This window comes from Cydia fagiglandana, chromosome 7 (assembly GCF_963556715.1).
Source record: "Cydia fagiglandana chromosome 7, ilCydFagi1.1, whole genome shotgun sequence".
NCBI classification, from domain to species: Eukaryota; Metazoa; Arthropoda; class Insecta; order Lepidoptera; family Tortricidae; genus Cydia; species Cydia fagiglandana.
The window spans coordinates 8,871,483-8,885,964 of record NC_085938.1 but is presented as its reverse complement, the minus strand read 5'-3'; the positions used below and the strand labels follow the sequence as shown (position 1 = coordinate 8,885,964).

At 38.2% G+C, this 14,482-nt stretch overlaps 1 protein-coding gene and 1 long non-coding RNA gene across 3 annotated transcripts in view; one reads left to right on the top strand and one right to left on the bottom strand.

Annotated features, from left to right (window-relative positions):
- LOC134665869 (uncharacterized) overlaps window positions 1-4,182 on the bottom strand; it is a 451,632-nt gene extending 447,450 nt beyond the window's left edge. The window contains exon 1 of the long non-coding RNA XR_010098426.1: window positions 4,163-4,182. This is a non-coding gene — a long non-coding RNA (uncharacterized LOC134665869). The remainder of the gene's footprint in view (window positions 1-4,162) is intronic.
- Window positions 861-13,326, top strand: LOC134665831 (probable E3 ubiquitin-protein ligase HERC2). Of its 2 annotated transcripts, XM_063522844.1 has the most exons (8): window positions 861-959; window positions 7,689-7,814; window positions 8,166-8,321; window positions 8,877-9,032; window positions 9,532-9,684; window positions 10,290-10,613; window positions 11,737-12,882; window positions 13,153-13,326. In XM_063522844.1, exons 1-8 carry the CDS (start codon window positions 941-943, stop codon window positions 13,263-13,265), a joined length of 2,193 nt encoding a protein of 730 aa, XP_063378914.1. In that variant the 5' UTR covers window positions 861-940; the 3' UTR covers window positions 13,266-13,326. The 2 variants fall into 2 exon arrangements, with proteins under 2 accessions (XP_063378914.1, XP_063378915.1); XM_063522845.1 differs by lacking the exons at window positions 861-959; window positions 7,689-7,814; window positions 8,166-8,321 and adding an exon at window positions 8,351-8,500.
- The last annotated feature ends 1,156 nt before the right edge of the window (window positions 13,327-14,482 follow it).

The following is a 14,482-nucleotide window of genomic DNA, read 5'->3' as shown; positions in this document are numbered from 1 at the left end:
TTGGTAGGTACAAATTTTACAGAGAGTTACACTGAAACTTACAGATAGCTATGCCTCTTTTAACATGTGTATTGTTTTTATTTGTGGACTGCGTGTGTACGAGTGTTCGTTTATTTGTGAGTGTGTGTATATATGTATAATGTGTGTATGTGTGTGTGTGTGTATATGTGTGTGTGTGTGTGGGGGGGGTGTTAGTGTGTAAAAATGCATAGGTACTATAATATTTATGATAAGGATTAATGTAAGTAATTAATGCTAATTAGTCATTAGGGTTCAAATTGTTTATACCGATTCCGTTAACACCACTCCGCTGCACCAAAAATGCTGTACGATGTCTGATTATGAACAGACTTAACTTTCAAATAACAATTATATTTAATTTAGCAATTTAGCGCGTTATAGAACTATTTAGATTAAAAACTTTTTGAGTATAAGTTGTACTCATACCTAGGGACTCTAGGTAGGTACTTGTTGTATGGAAACAGGTGTACTTAACTGTAAACTTTGTAAACTTATTTAATTTAAGGAGCACCAAGAGCTATAACAATATTATACAAATAAAACTTAGGTAACAGCACAAAGTCAATTACAGGAACTCATAGATAGAAAATTGACAGACAAAGAAGCGCCACTACGTATTAATGGCAAGAATACTTATGAATCGATTTCATAACGCAAGAGAAGCCTCCATATAGACATTCGCCATTTTAATAATTAAATAATAAATTCTCGTTATATAGTTTAAAAAACCTTGGGTAAATCAGAATAAGAATTAAATTCCCATTTAGCAACCTGTTTCCAGTGAAACTATTGCAGTGTACACAACAGTGGTGGTTCTTAAAGCAAGGGTGGCACGTGGCGGCCAGCGGTCAGTCGTCACCCCGCGGTCGACCGGTCGATCCGCCATGGAAACCTCGCACTGAACGCTCAACGCGACGCCATGACCGATGACATACCAGGTGAAATTGTGTTCCATTTTCAAACAAATTCGCCAATTTGATACGCGAAATTTTAAAAACATATATTTTTTAATTGTATCATTCATTTAAAAAATATACGTTTGGTTTGTTTGTCGAAAACCGGTGAGTCCTAATTATTTAATTGGTTTTTTTACCGTCAATAACGAGGTAGTTTCCATACGTTAATGTCAAGGATTTTTATTTGAATATAGGCTTTTACTAGAGTAAAATAAAACGATTATTGGAAACGTGTATCGTGACATAAAATTATTACCTGGTGCACCTAATGACACGCTTACCCCAGCCCAGCTTACCATTTTTGTAATCATGAAAGTCCAATTTATTTATTTGTAAATGTGTGATACCTATCTAATGATTGTTTTGATAGTGAGTTTGAGTATTAGTTACACTATTTTATTTGGCAGCAATACAAATACCTACTAAACAGAACCCGATGTACATTTGTAAATAAAATAGGATACATTTTCTTATACATAAATACTAAAAAATGTCATAGTAGTTTGACGTTTAAAATAACACCTCCACAGTCTGGGCTATCAAAATCGCTGCCAACTTAGCTTGGTCTAACTCTAGTAACTTTTGCTTTTCACGCGCTTTGGTGCAGCAGGCATGCACTGAATATTACGAAAGCTGCTGCAATTTGATTTCAAAAACCGGGCAAGTGCGAGTCGGACTCGCGCACGAAGGGTTCCGTACCATAATGCAAAAAAAAAACAAAAAAAAGAAACGGTCACCCATCCAAGTACTGACCACTCCCGACGTTGCTTAACTTTGGTCAAAAATCGACCCCCATTCAAATCTTTATTTTATTCTGTTTTTAGTATTTGTTGTTATAGCGGCAACAGAAATACATCATCTGTGAAAATTTCAACTGTCTAGCTATCACGGTTCGTGAGATACAGCCCGGTGACAGACAGACGGACGGACGGACGGACAGCGAAGTCTTAGTAATAGGGTCCCGTTTTACCCTTTGGGTACGGAACCCTAAAGGAACTAGGCATTATTGAGATTAATCCCGTTTCCTCACGATGTTTTCCTCAATCGATTAGTTATTTAGAAACAGAAATAGAAGTACTTTTATTCGTAAATACAAACGAGACTATTTATGCACATGCAATCATGCATTCTACATGTAATAAAAACGTATAAAAATAAAGTGCCACAAAATGGCCTCATTTCTTCTGCAACTTCAATCAAGTGAGAAGAATCACGGCGGGTCTTTATACTGAATTCTAAGTAACTCGAACCTACGACCTCTGGTGTGGCAGCCATAATCCTTACCGCTAGGCCTCTAGAGGTGTTGTTGTCTTGCGATAATGTTAAGCATTTTTATTATAACTACGAGCATATAATTCACACCGCCTTACGTATGGTAATGTCCGATTCGCATGCCGCCACCCCGCCCCCAATGGTAGGCAACTACGTCGTTAGACGACTATACATAAATTCTTGTAGTCGTTCTTAGTCCATTTTTGTAGCTTGTTAAGTCATCCCTATCAGTAGCAAGCAAAAATAGCCGAAAAATTATGCTGTTTACTAGGCTGAGCGAAAAATCCTTAAAAATGTTTTGGTGGTAAAGTCGGACCAAGAAAAGTTTGCTTTGCAGCGGATTTGATATCCTACGCAGTGCACGTGTTATTTTCAACGTCAAACTTCTATGAAATTATGACGTATAAATAACACTTACACTGCGTGGGCTATCAAATCCGCTGCAGACTTTTCTTGGTTCGACTCTACGTACTACCGGGGATATTCGCGGTAAACCAGTTCAGAAAAAAATTGCCTCAATGCGGACATACGAACTAAACTCCGCCTCACATAGAAGTAACCAATTACGATTTTAGAATGTAATCTTAATCATGGGGGGTCATACCAGGGGGGGTAAATAAGTTATAATAAAATATACTGAACAATGCAATGCCTCTTTATGTGCCTTTGGGAGTAACTGTCCAAAATCATTTAAGATATTATGTATATATAAATCTACAACAGTCGTTTATTACTTCAGCGTGGTTATTTTAACCCTATGACTGTTATTTGGCTATGTTCCAGCTATAAATTACTTATTATGTATTCAAGTGTTATAAAATTATCATAAGAAAACGTTTATTATAAGCGGGCTTAAGTGATTTCACAGACCTTGACGAGGCTCATAAAAGTCATAAATGAAGAACATTTTTTTCAGGGGCCTTCTTTGGATTAAGTATAATTGAACCGACTGGCTAAAAGCTAACGTACTTATTAGACCAATGGTGATTTGCGTGTTTGTTGGAACTAAAACTGTTAGGTCATTATCATTAATAAGGAGAGTAAACAATGCACTTTCGCAGTGGCCTGTCAAGTCTGTCCTTGCGGATTTGCCCTAAGGCCAAGTAGATGGTCTAGGGCGGCAAGATTTTATTTATTTATTTATTATTTAAATACATTACACGGCATCACAGCGTATGCCAATACACCGCATAATTAAACTAATTAAATACGTACTTAAACATTAAAACTCAAATGCAAGTGCTGAAAAGCCTATCAGTGGCGAGTTTCTGTGCGATACTGTGCGCGCATATATATTAGGCAATGTGCAAGATATTCGGGGCGGCAAATTGTGACAAAAAAATCAATGACGATAGCAAGAAATAACTCGAAATGTAGTCAATATTATGGTTGTTAAGAAAGGGGCGGCTACAGGCTCTGGGGCCTAGGACGACAAAGACTGCAAATCCGCCACTGATCAAACTACCACTTTACTGTCCCGATGTACCACATACCGGAAAACGCTGCTACGAAGTTCGGCCGTAGCGCAGAAAGCATATAATATCTAAGCGATATACCTAAGTAGGCGAGTACACAGCGCACAAGCGCAACTATTTATCTTGAAGTACCTATACTTACCATATTTAATCCTTAAATTAAAATGTTCAATTCAACGAAGGATGGGCAACGGCGGCGCAACATGTGCTACGCCGTAGTCCATACCATAGCACCTTTATGTAGCGAAAAGCGTACGTAGAGTTCGCGTGAGTTTCATTAAAAAGCTTTTTGGGCCTACCTATTATAATTTGTTGAAGTTTTTTTAATTCACATATTCGTAAATTGTGATGCATACTATTCATAATTCCTCTACTCGATGCTAGATGTCGACTGCGAAAATAGTAGTCGTTATCAAAACTGATGTATGAAGTGAGCACTCTATTCTTACTATATTTCTCTATGATTATATATTTCTCTATATATTTTTTTCTAGAAGCACAATCGAGCAATACATATTTGCACTAACAAATATGAAATGTCACGGTATACGAGTACGTGTACAGACCGCGTGGTTTCAGGAATTAGGTACGTAGGTACTAAAAACTTAAGTGCTTGAGGACTTAATCTACATTAAGCAATCTACCCTACTCCTTCTGACTCATCAAGTACACAACACAAATATACAGTATAAGGTAACTACATCTAGAATTTTCCACCTAAACTGCCAGTTTATAAATACAGTGCTATAAAGCCATTATTAACTCTTAAGGCTTCTAAGTAACATGTAACATTATTCACGCCGTAAATGACGTCATCCCGAATGAGAATTCTTTTTGGAACAAAAGTGCTCTTTTTGTTCGTGACCCATAATTTCCGGCGACCTTGCCGGGTTACGTTGTAATCTGATCAGATTCCTATCATCCAGGATTTACCGGGGCCTATTTTTATGCCCAGCAGCAATTAGAGTGAAATGTTAATTAATTTTTCACCACACCAGCTCGGAAAGGCTTACTTTGCACTTCAAACACTGATAGCAAAGTTGCATTTTATTCACATGTGAGGCAAAGTAATCAAATGCAAATTTTGAGTGGTTTTCTTATGTTTGCTGGTAGAATTGACTTTTAAATGATGATTTTGGATGATAAATATTTAAAAACATTCATTTGGATTTGATTTGGTTTGATTTTGTTTCATATTTTACATTTAATATTTGCTTCGGGTTGGTGTGGTGAAAAATTTTGTGTTTCACTCGGGGGCAAATTTTGTTTAACCCTCGTGCTTTGAAACCCTCGCATCGCTCAAGATTCGAATTTTGGAATCCTTCGCTGGCTCGGGTATCAATATTAGCACGAGCAGTTAAACAACAACTTTGCCCCCTTGTAAAACAAATAACTATTACACCTCTTTGTCGCATGTCTTTAAATAGGAAGTCCGTTTAAAAAAAATGGAAGTTGTGAGACAGAGAAAAAAAGCTACGTAGTTTCTACTACTCTATTAACCATCATTGTATCGGGTTTTCAGTCACGACAATTTGTTTGTTTTCCAACTTTTATTTTTCATTTATTAATTAACGTGAAGGATCATTTTTAAACTGACCTCGACTTCTAATATGTTAAAGAAACGAGTTTAATTATGTTTGTCTCAAAATTCAAAATTTAAATATTTATTCTGTAAGTAAGTAGGCCTCAAGGGCCCTTTCACAAGTCAAAACAACATCTACAGTGACATCATATAGTTACATGAAAAATTGTTAAAACAAATAATTTTGGTACAAACTTTTATCGCTGACTGTATTTTTCTTTCCACAGACAACTAAGCTAATACTCATCAAGACAATTCTAACAACCCTAAACAGTATTAATTAATTTGCGTTGTTTTATCACGAAGTTCCTATGGCCACTTTCCAGTTCCATTATCAGAACAGCTCCATGTCATAATAATATTGAGTTGTCATCCAATTTACATGCAAATTTTCAGCTTCATCGGAAACCGGCAAGTAGGTCAAATGTAACAAAGTAATACACACATATATTGCAAATTAAATAAAAGCTTGTAAAGACATAGGTAGCAACATTTATAAATTCAACAGCCCAAGACCTATACCTTATAAAACAGCTCTTATATAAAGAAACGATGAAATGAAATTCAAGGCGCTATAGGTCATAGACAGAAATAGCCAAGAATCCGCCTTAATTGTAGATTGTGTGCTCGTAACATAGATCAAACTGCTCGGAATGTTTGCTGAAAGCTGCTAGGCGTATACCTACTGTAATTACTCTATCTTTAAACTAGACGAAGCAAAGAAATGGGTCAAGCATTAGTCCAAGTTACGACTGTCTTATATATAATCTGGGTAAATTTTCTAAGCAAACATTTATAGACAGTACGTAGATAGTAAATATTGACTTCAGTAACTAATACATATGTCCACCGGCTACCGGGCCTTAAGTACTTACGCGTTGTTTTAAAAATAAAGAACACTTATGTATAATCAAGACATTAAAAAGCGCTGGTGGCCTAGCGGTAAGAGTAGCGGAAGCAGTTATAAAGTTGACCCAAAAATTTTTTATTAAGCTATGAGCTTCATCACATATGTTCCTTGAGTAATTCTAAGCATTTCAAGCCTGGGAGGCAATAAGAAATGTGTGTCTACTCGGATTTGTAATGGATTCATACTTTCAATCCCATTTTAACCCTGTTAGGGGATGAATTTTACAAAACGCTGAAATTACTTTTCCTGTCTTTTAATAATATCCCCAAATACAAAGATTCAAGTCCCGCGTTCGAAAAATTTTTTGATATCCATACAAACTTTCAACCCCTTTTTCACCACCTTAGGGGATGAATTTTCAAAAACGCTGAAATTAGTTTTCTTTTATTTTAATAATATATCGTTTTACGAAGTTTCAAATTCCTAGCTTAAAATAAAACTTGAAACCCATACAAACTTTCATCCCCTTTTTAACCCTCTTAGGAGTTGAATTTCTCAAAATTGCTTCTCATCTCTTGTACACTTTATAAATGTAGTCTAGTGTGCAAATTTCAACTTTCTATCTTTTGTAGTTTCGGCTCCGGGTAGCAAAAATCTCCAACCAAATTTTTCACCTTTTTACGTTTTTCTTGTAAAATTACTATGAAACTGAAAAAAACAAATATCAGCAATGAATTCTACGTCTTTTGTTTATACGAAAATGATACCAAACTTGCCCTAGTATCCACCAAGATCAGAATAGATTTTTTTTAAAGATGACGGGTGGCGGCCCTCTTTGTACCCCACCCTCCCCCCACTCTAGGCTAGAAATGCTTAGAATTACTCAAATATCAGATGTGATGAAGCTCATAGCTTAATAAAAAATTTTTGGGTCATGTATGGCAGCGTTACATAACTGACTCCAGTAGAGCGTGCAACTTTCAATCCGGAGGTCGCGGGCTAGAATTAACCCCGGCTCGTACCAATGAGTTTTTCGGAACTTATGTACGAAATATCATTTGATATTCACCAGTTGCTTTTCGGTGAAGGAAAATTTAACATCGTGAGGAAACCGGACTACGAGTAATCCTAATAAAATAAGGCGTAGTTTCCCCTCTGGCTCTGGGTTGAAAGGTCAGATGGCAGTCGCTTTCGTAAAAACTAGTGCCTACGTCAAATCATGGGATTACTTAGTTGTCAAGCGGACCCCAGGCTCCCATGAGCCGTGGCAAAATGCCGGGATAACGCGAGGAAGAAGATTCACAGACATTAAAGACGCTAAAGCTGTTCTCCCGTTTCTGCTTCTACTTACTTACTCCTCTGGCGCAGCGACCCAAAGTCCCCAGTCCTGTGCCGTGTCTCGCCAGTTCTCAACCCGGAGCTCGCGCAGATCAGCGTCCACCAGATCCGCCCATCGATACCTAGGTCGACCGACCGGGTGGCGTCCTATCGGTTTTCCCTCAAACGCTCTACAATCCTTTTTATTTTTGCAGACACGGGCGCCGTTTTCACGTTCGGCAAGTCCCACTTTGCCGACAACGAGCCGAGCCACTTCTTTATAAAGAATGACCCCATCGTCGCTATTTCTTGCGGTGACGAGCATAGCGCCGTCATATGCCGTGAGTACCTACAGTCTAAGTTAGAGTTACTAAAATATATGTATGTATGTATGTAATCGTATGACTCATCAAAAATAAATATTGAATGTATTGAGAAGATTCGAGAGTAGTTAAGAAAGTTTTAGTGTAACAAATGATTATGCTTAAGTATAATAATAAGTCACTAATGACCAAATCGGGATGTCTACTATCAGAATATTTGTTAAATCTACACTTACATTACAACCTACTTAATATTTATAGGTGTAGGTAACTGTTAACGTCAACATCCGTAGGCGGCCGATGGCGTAAACAAGCCAAAAAATACGAGTACAATATTTATAAATAATTCTAATAAATTGTTCTCGTCAGAAAATGGGCGAGTGTTCGTGTTTGGCGGGAACGCATGGGGGCAGCTCGGTCTCGGCCACAAAGATGAGGTGACGCGGCCGTCGTGCGTGAAATGGCTCAAGCCACATCGAGCCATGTTCGTGGCATGCGGGCGCGCGCACACTGTTTTCGTCACAGGTTTGTACTTAAATAATTATCAGAAAATGGGCACGGGTTAATGTTCGGCGGGACCGCATGGGGGCAGCTGGGTCTCGACCACAAGGATGAGGTGACGCGGCCGTCGTGCGTGAAATGGCTGAAGCCACATCGAGCCATGTTCGTGGCATGCGGGCGCGCGCACACTGTTTTCGTAACAGGTTTGTACTTAAAGAATTATCAGAAAATGGGCATGGGTTAATGTTCGGCGGGAACGCATGGGGGCAGCTGGGTCTCGGCCACAAGGATGAGGTGACGCGGCCTTCATGCGTGAAATGGCTCAAGCCACATCGAGCCATGTTGCTTCTGGTAACTAATAGCTCTAAGAAATTAAGATTGGCATGTTAGAATTCATAGGTTGACCTTCTACATCACTCATAAGAGCCAACAATGACACAAAAATGGTCACTCCACTCAGTTTGAATTTAACTGTCTGTACCAAAATTTCTATTTAAATTGCCTCTTATCACCTAAAACGCTTTGATATGTGCCAATAGTTGACGATGCGACCCTGTTTCACACCTCGTTGTTTCGCAGACACCAACTCAGTGTACTCTGTGGGCTGCAACGATGAGGGGCAGCTGGGTACCGGCGACTTGGAGCACCACACGGTACCACAGTACGTGGAGGTAGACGACCAGCCCAACATTAGACAGGTGTCGGCCGGGAGCAACCACACAGCGATACTCACTGGTAACCCGCAAGACGTTTTTACTGGTATTTTTGCGGGCACAGACTTATTAAAAGTCGAGGCCGAGATATGTAGGTCATAGACAATTTTCTTAAAGATAAAAACCTGTACAACAACAGGAGCAGTCTAACAGTTAGAATCCCCCAGGAAAAGCACTCGTTGATACAATCAACCTGACAACAAAGTGTTACAAAAATGTTCAGTCGCCATCAGATATATCGGAGTGGCCAAGGTTCTCACAAATATCTGAACACCATTCAACGCCTCTATTGTCAAGGCGTTAGAGTGCGTGTGTTGATTCAGATATTTTTGAGCACTTTGGCCACTCCAATATATCTGATGGCGACAGTTCATTTGGAATAGGTACCTGCGTTAAGTGGAACTTATATACCTGTCCAGACGGTTGCTACCTGTATTTATACAACTATTTCAAGGCTACTTTACTACTCCAGGTTATGGGCCTAGCAAATTGAATTTAACTACATTATTTTGTGTACCCAGACGACGGCAGAGTGTTCGTATGTGGCTCGAACACCGAGGGCCAGCTCGGGCTCGGCGAAGACACGAGATCGACCACCAAGTTCACCGAACTCAAGTTCATGGAGAAAATAGCTTTCGTCGAGTGCGGGTACTACCACACGGTTTTTATTACAAGTACGTAAAGTTCAATTTTATTTGTATTTTTGTATTTATTTTTAACATTGTAATTTACACGTGATCTAACTTTATAGATAATTATGTAATTTTCCCTAATTACAATTGACTTTCAAAAGAAGGTCGAGAAGATAATCGGCTGTTTTTACCACTAGTTAATAGCCATGGGTGAACCATATTAATACCTAAATAAGGTTTATTGTCGTTTAATATTTTTTTAGTAAGTAGCGAGTTTTGGTTGTCACCGGTACGGCTACCATCAGTTTGGCATTGACATAAACGCGTGAACGTAATTTACTTTCTATGCATCTCGCTCTCGTACTGACATATTAGTGCGAAAGAGATATATAGAAAGTAAATTACGTTCACGATATCGTTTATGTCAATACCAAACTGATGGTAGCCGTACTGGTTATGAATGTCACGCGATCCGATCCCAATGTTAGAGAATATACCTACTAAACATATGCCACAAGGAGGATCCCACATAAATTGGGTCAAATCGATGAATAGCGCAATCGCTATTCATTGATCTGACCCAATTTATGGATATGCATACAAGATTTATTTAGCAATTTATATCTATTTACGAGCCTTAATTTTAGCCCAAGGTGCAGTCTTCGTGACGGGAGACAACGAAAACCAGAAACTCGGCATCCCAAATACAGCGACCACTGTATACGTGCCCGAAGTTCTGCCTCTAGACATCCCTATCAAAAGCGCGTGTTGCGGGGCTTCCCACACTTTCCTCCTGTCTATGGATGAGACGAAAATCTTGGCGTTCGGGTCTAATGAAAGGGGACAGCTGGCAATGCCCCAGGATATAGAGTTTGTGGCTGAGCCAACGGAAATTGACATGGAGAAAATGTTTGAGGGATATCAGTTGAAATTGGTGGCGTGTGGAGCTATGCATACGGCATTTGTTACGGGTAAGTTATGATTACATGTGTTATTAAATAAGTTTTTTTGACAATTTTATTCTTGTTAATACCTAAATCTGATTCTATTGACTATTTTACTCAGCAATGCTGTGATGTGCTATGTTATGAACTTATTGGTTAATGGTAACAGATAATTAAATTCCTGGCTACGCCCCTAATGACAAACCAATCAAATCATTCGAATGTTACGTATACGTAGCATCTATTTCATTAAAGCAACGAGCACTTAAACATATACCTTACAAGGACGTCACCGTCAATCGTACATGCCTACTTCTATTTTAGTACATTCGATTCCATCAAATGATACCTGGCCATTAGGCCCTCCACCCGTCAAGGGTAACAATTGATAGCCAGTATTAACGGCTGCTTTGTGAATAGTGGACATATTTTGTGGAAAAAGTTATAATTCTAAAATCTGGGCGGCATCCGAGTAACATTGGAGTTGTACTATATCCCAAGAAAGGTGTTTAAAAGTATTTATATCATAAAAGTAGTGTTAAAATTAAGTCATGTGGTGAACTCAATTCTGACTGTGCGTTAGATTAATAAATCAATTTAACAAACAGTTAAACTTGTACTTGTACTATATATATAATACCCAACTATGCATCTACTTTACTACATACGTCACAATAAATCACAAAGTACACCCCAGCGAATGTAGGTACAATTACGTACATTACTCGTTCCTGAGTAAATTGATCCAAGGATGTTAATAACCTTTTAATTCGTCATTTTAATAGATATATAAAGTCTAAAGTATTTAAATAATGTGAATAGGTTTGACGTTAGTAAATATAAAAGTTTCGTCCTGAATGTAGGTCATGACACATTTAGTAGGTAACGGCAGTAACAAAAAGCTATAGAGTTTCGTTAGAAACAACGCATAGTTTACTTACTAATGTTTTATATAATATTTACTATATTTAGATTATAGACAATAGAAAAGCACGAAAATAGTCTACACTTAATTTACAGAAGTACGCTCAACTTTTCCCGTAAAACTTCCACTAAGTAATTACAGCTAAGTTTGTTACGATACGTGCCTACGTATCGTAACAAATTGTTACCTAACAATATTGTAGTGTTCAATCAACATTTTTTTTAGATAACGGTCTCCTATACACCTGCGGCGAGTCCAGGCACAACAAGTTGTGTTTAGACGACAATGACGGCAATTCAAACGAGTCCAATCAATACTCGCCGAAGCGGGTCACCGCCATGAATGGCTTCATTGTCGACAACGTGGCCTGCGGCGGCTGCCATACTCTGCTCACGGCCACTAAAGGCTCCAACGCAGACTTTACCAACAACGACTTTAACGTAGTCAGCGAAGAAACCAGACTCGTATCCCTGACGGAACTACCACCCCTAAAAGTACCCATAAACAAAGGAGACGAACTGCACACCATGGAGGATATTACCAACTCTAATGTCGACGTAAACACTGATAACATCAATGGAAACGTCGATGAAACCGGATCGATCGATTCTCTGGAAGCTAACGTGAGCGGATCGCATATTGTAAACATAAACGACCTTGAGAATGACAATGGAAGCACACATGGTATTGAGGATATTAAAGACGAGTTAGATTCCACTACGGCCGCTTTCAAAGCTGAAGCAATGCATGCCATGGAGACTATGGACACTATGCTGGATAATGCAGTCGAAAAAGTAGAGGAACACGCGAAAGAAACAAAAGATAATATCAAAGCAGCGGCAAATGAGGCGTATCAAGCAGCATCAGACAAAGCTCATGAGAAAATCGAAGTTGTTGAAGATGTTATAAAGAAAACTGAAGCAAAAATAACTCCTAAAATAGACGACATGAAAAAGGTTTTGCAAATACCCGACAAAATCGTTGAAATAGCAAATTCACCACCACCGAAATCGCCTATTTTACAAGAATTGCTGCATATACCAGACTTATCTCAAATGAGCCCGAATTTGAGCAAACATAGCGACGATGGCCAAAAAAGCGAGACTGGCCAGTCGGAGAATGAAACGATTCCTTGTGGATCGGACAAATCAAGCCCTCAGGCAGGAAAGGGGGCTAAAACACAAGCAGTGCTACCCATACTAAGAAGCGAAGACCATATAGATAATGACGATGTAGAACAAAACGAGGAGAGCGATGTTGTGGTCAATAAAATGGCCGAGAAAGGAAGATTTGCCCGCATTTTTCAGAACATTAGAGACAAGGAAAATTCTTGTATGGGCAAGGGAAAAGTTATAGAAGAAAATGTTGTAGGTACGTAAACCTACCTGTTTGGTTTTCACCCGAGAACTGAGTCATTTACATTTTTATTTAACATATTAACGTACTATCCTATCCCGTATATTTTTTCCACATGGCACCCCAGCACCCCACACACTAACACACACACTCCCGTAATGAAAATGAAATGTAATTCTGTAGTTTGCAAGTCATGACTTCTCTTTCGGTCTCACTACTTGGCCGTAAAGCATTGTCCAATTCATGTATGCTAGTGATTGTTACTATAATTGTTTTATTTTTCAGATAACGTTCACAAGGGCATCGATCACGCCGAGCAGTCCGTGCACAAAGTAGAAGAGACCGTCGAGACCGAAATCAGGAATCAGACGAACTCTAGAACATGCACTATATTATAAACACGTTTCCGTCTTCTAAATGTTTAGCCGTTATAAATAAAGTTTTTATTATTACTATTAATGCAAATTGTGCTTTTTACTACCTATTAAGGCACATCACACACGAGCTAAATTTTATCAGAAATAAAATTGTGTCCTAAATCGTGTTTCGGTCGGTTGCCTTCTGCCACTCCTCTGGGTAAACTACCATATTGTCAGACCACCGATGGATGACGGCGTCATTGTGGAGATCCTTGGCAGAGATGTGACTTATTTGAAATACTTGTATTTAAAATGCAAATACAAAATGCAAAATACCTATTTTGTATTTTGTATTTAAATACCTTTTGAAGAAAACTATTTTGTATTTTATTTGAAATAGTTTTTGGGACCTATTTTCTATTTTCAAAATACAAAATACTTTATAGTAGGTAGGTAATGTAGGTAGGAGTTACAATCTCTTCTGATGTTACAATCCTGGCAACTCTCTCATTCTTTTAACATGGAACTGTTGAATATGTTTAGTAACGTCGCACATGACTACAAGCGTAGCGAGTGGTTAAAAAAGTTGAATCTTGAGTGTTGCGAGGGTTTCAAGGCACGAGAGGAGAACATACTTTTCTGCCCTGGTGAAACACAAACGAGACGTTTTCATCACACTAACGAGAGGCATTAGGTATACTAGCTGTAAAACATTACAAATTAATGCTTTAAAAGTTGGCCGTTAAAAACCATCATCCATACCTACATCCTACCGGTTAATATGAGCAAACAACTAGAAATTTGCACTTTAGATAGAGGATTGATTTCAAAAAATTAAGAGAGTCTTTCAACTCTGAAATTCCGAGAAATACTTTTTAATTCAGACTAGGTATTCACTACTCAGAGTACCTTTTATCGCAAAGTATTTGTATTTTTAAAAAGTATTTTGAAAATACCTATTTCGTATTTTGTATTTAAATACAAATTCAAAAACTATTTTGTATTTTGCATTTGAAATAGTATTAACAAGGAAGTATTTCTATTTTGTATTTAAATACTTTTTATAAAGTATTTTTCACATCTCTGATCCTTGGGCGTTCTCTAAAGTAAATAGTTCCCTTTACTTAGCACTGGTCGAAAGGCGTTCGGCTAATATGATGATCCTAATTTTCACCTTAAAATACGAGTACCTATTACCTACCTACCTTTTGACATATAATCTCCTTTGTCTTCTAGATATTGTTTATGATATTGAC

Bases quoted from the DNA above. Each gene is read 5' to 3' on its own strand.
- LOC134665831 (XM_063522844.1), top strand. The intron at 7,815-8,165 runs GTGAGTACCTAC...TGTTCTCGTCAG, and splicing joins GCATAGCGCCGTCATATGCC to AAAATGGGCGAGTGTTCGTG. The intron at 9,033-9,531 runs GTAACCCGCAAG...TTGTGTACCCAG, and splicing joins CCACACAGCGATACTCACTG to ACGACGGCAGAGTGTTCGTA.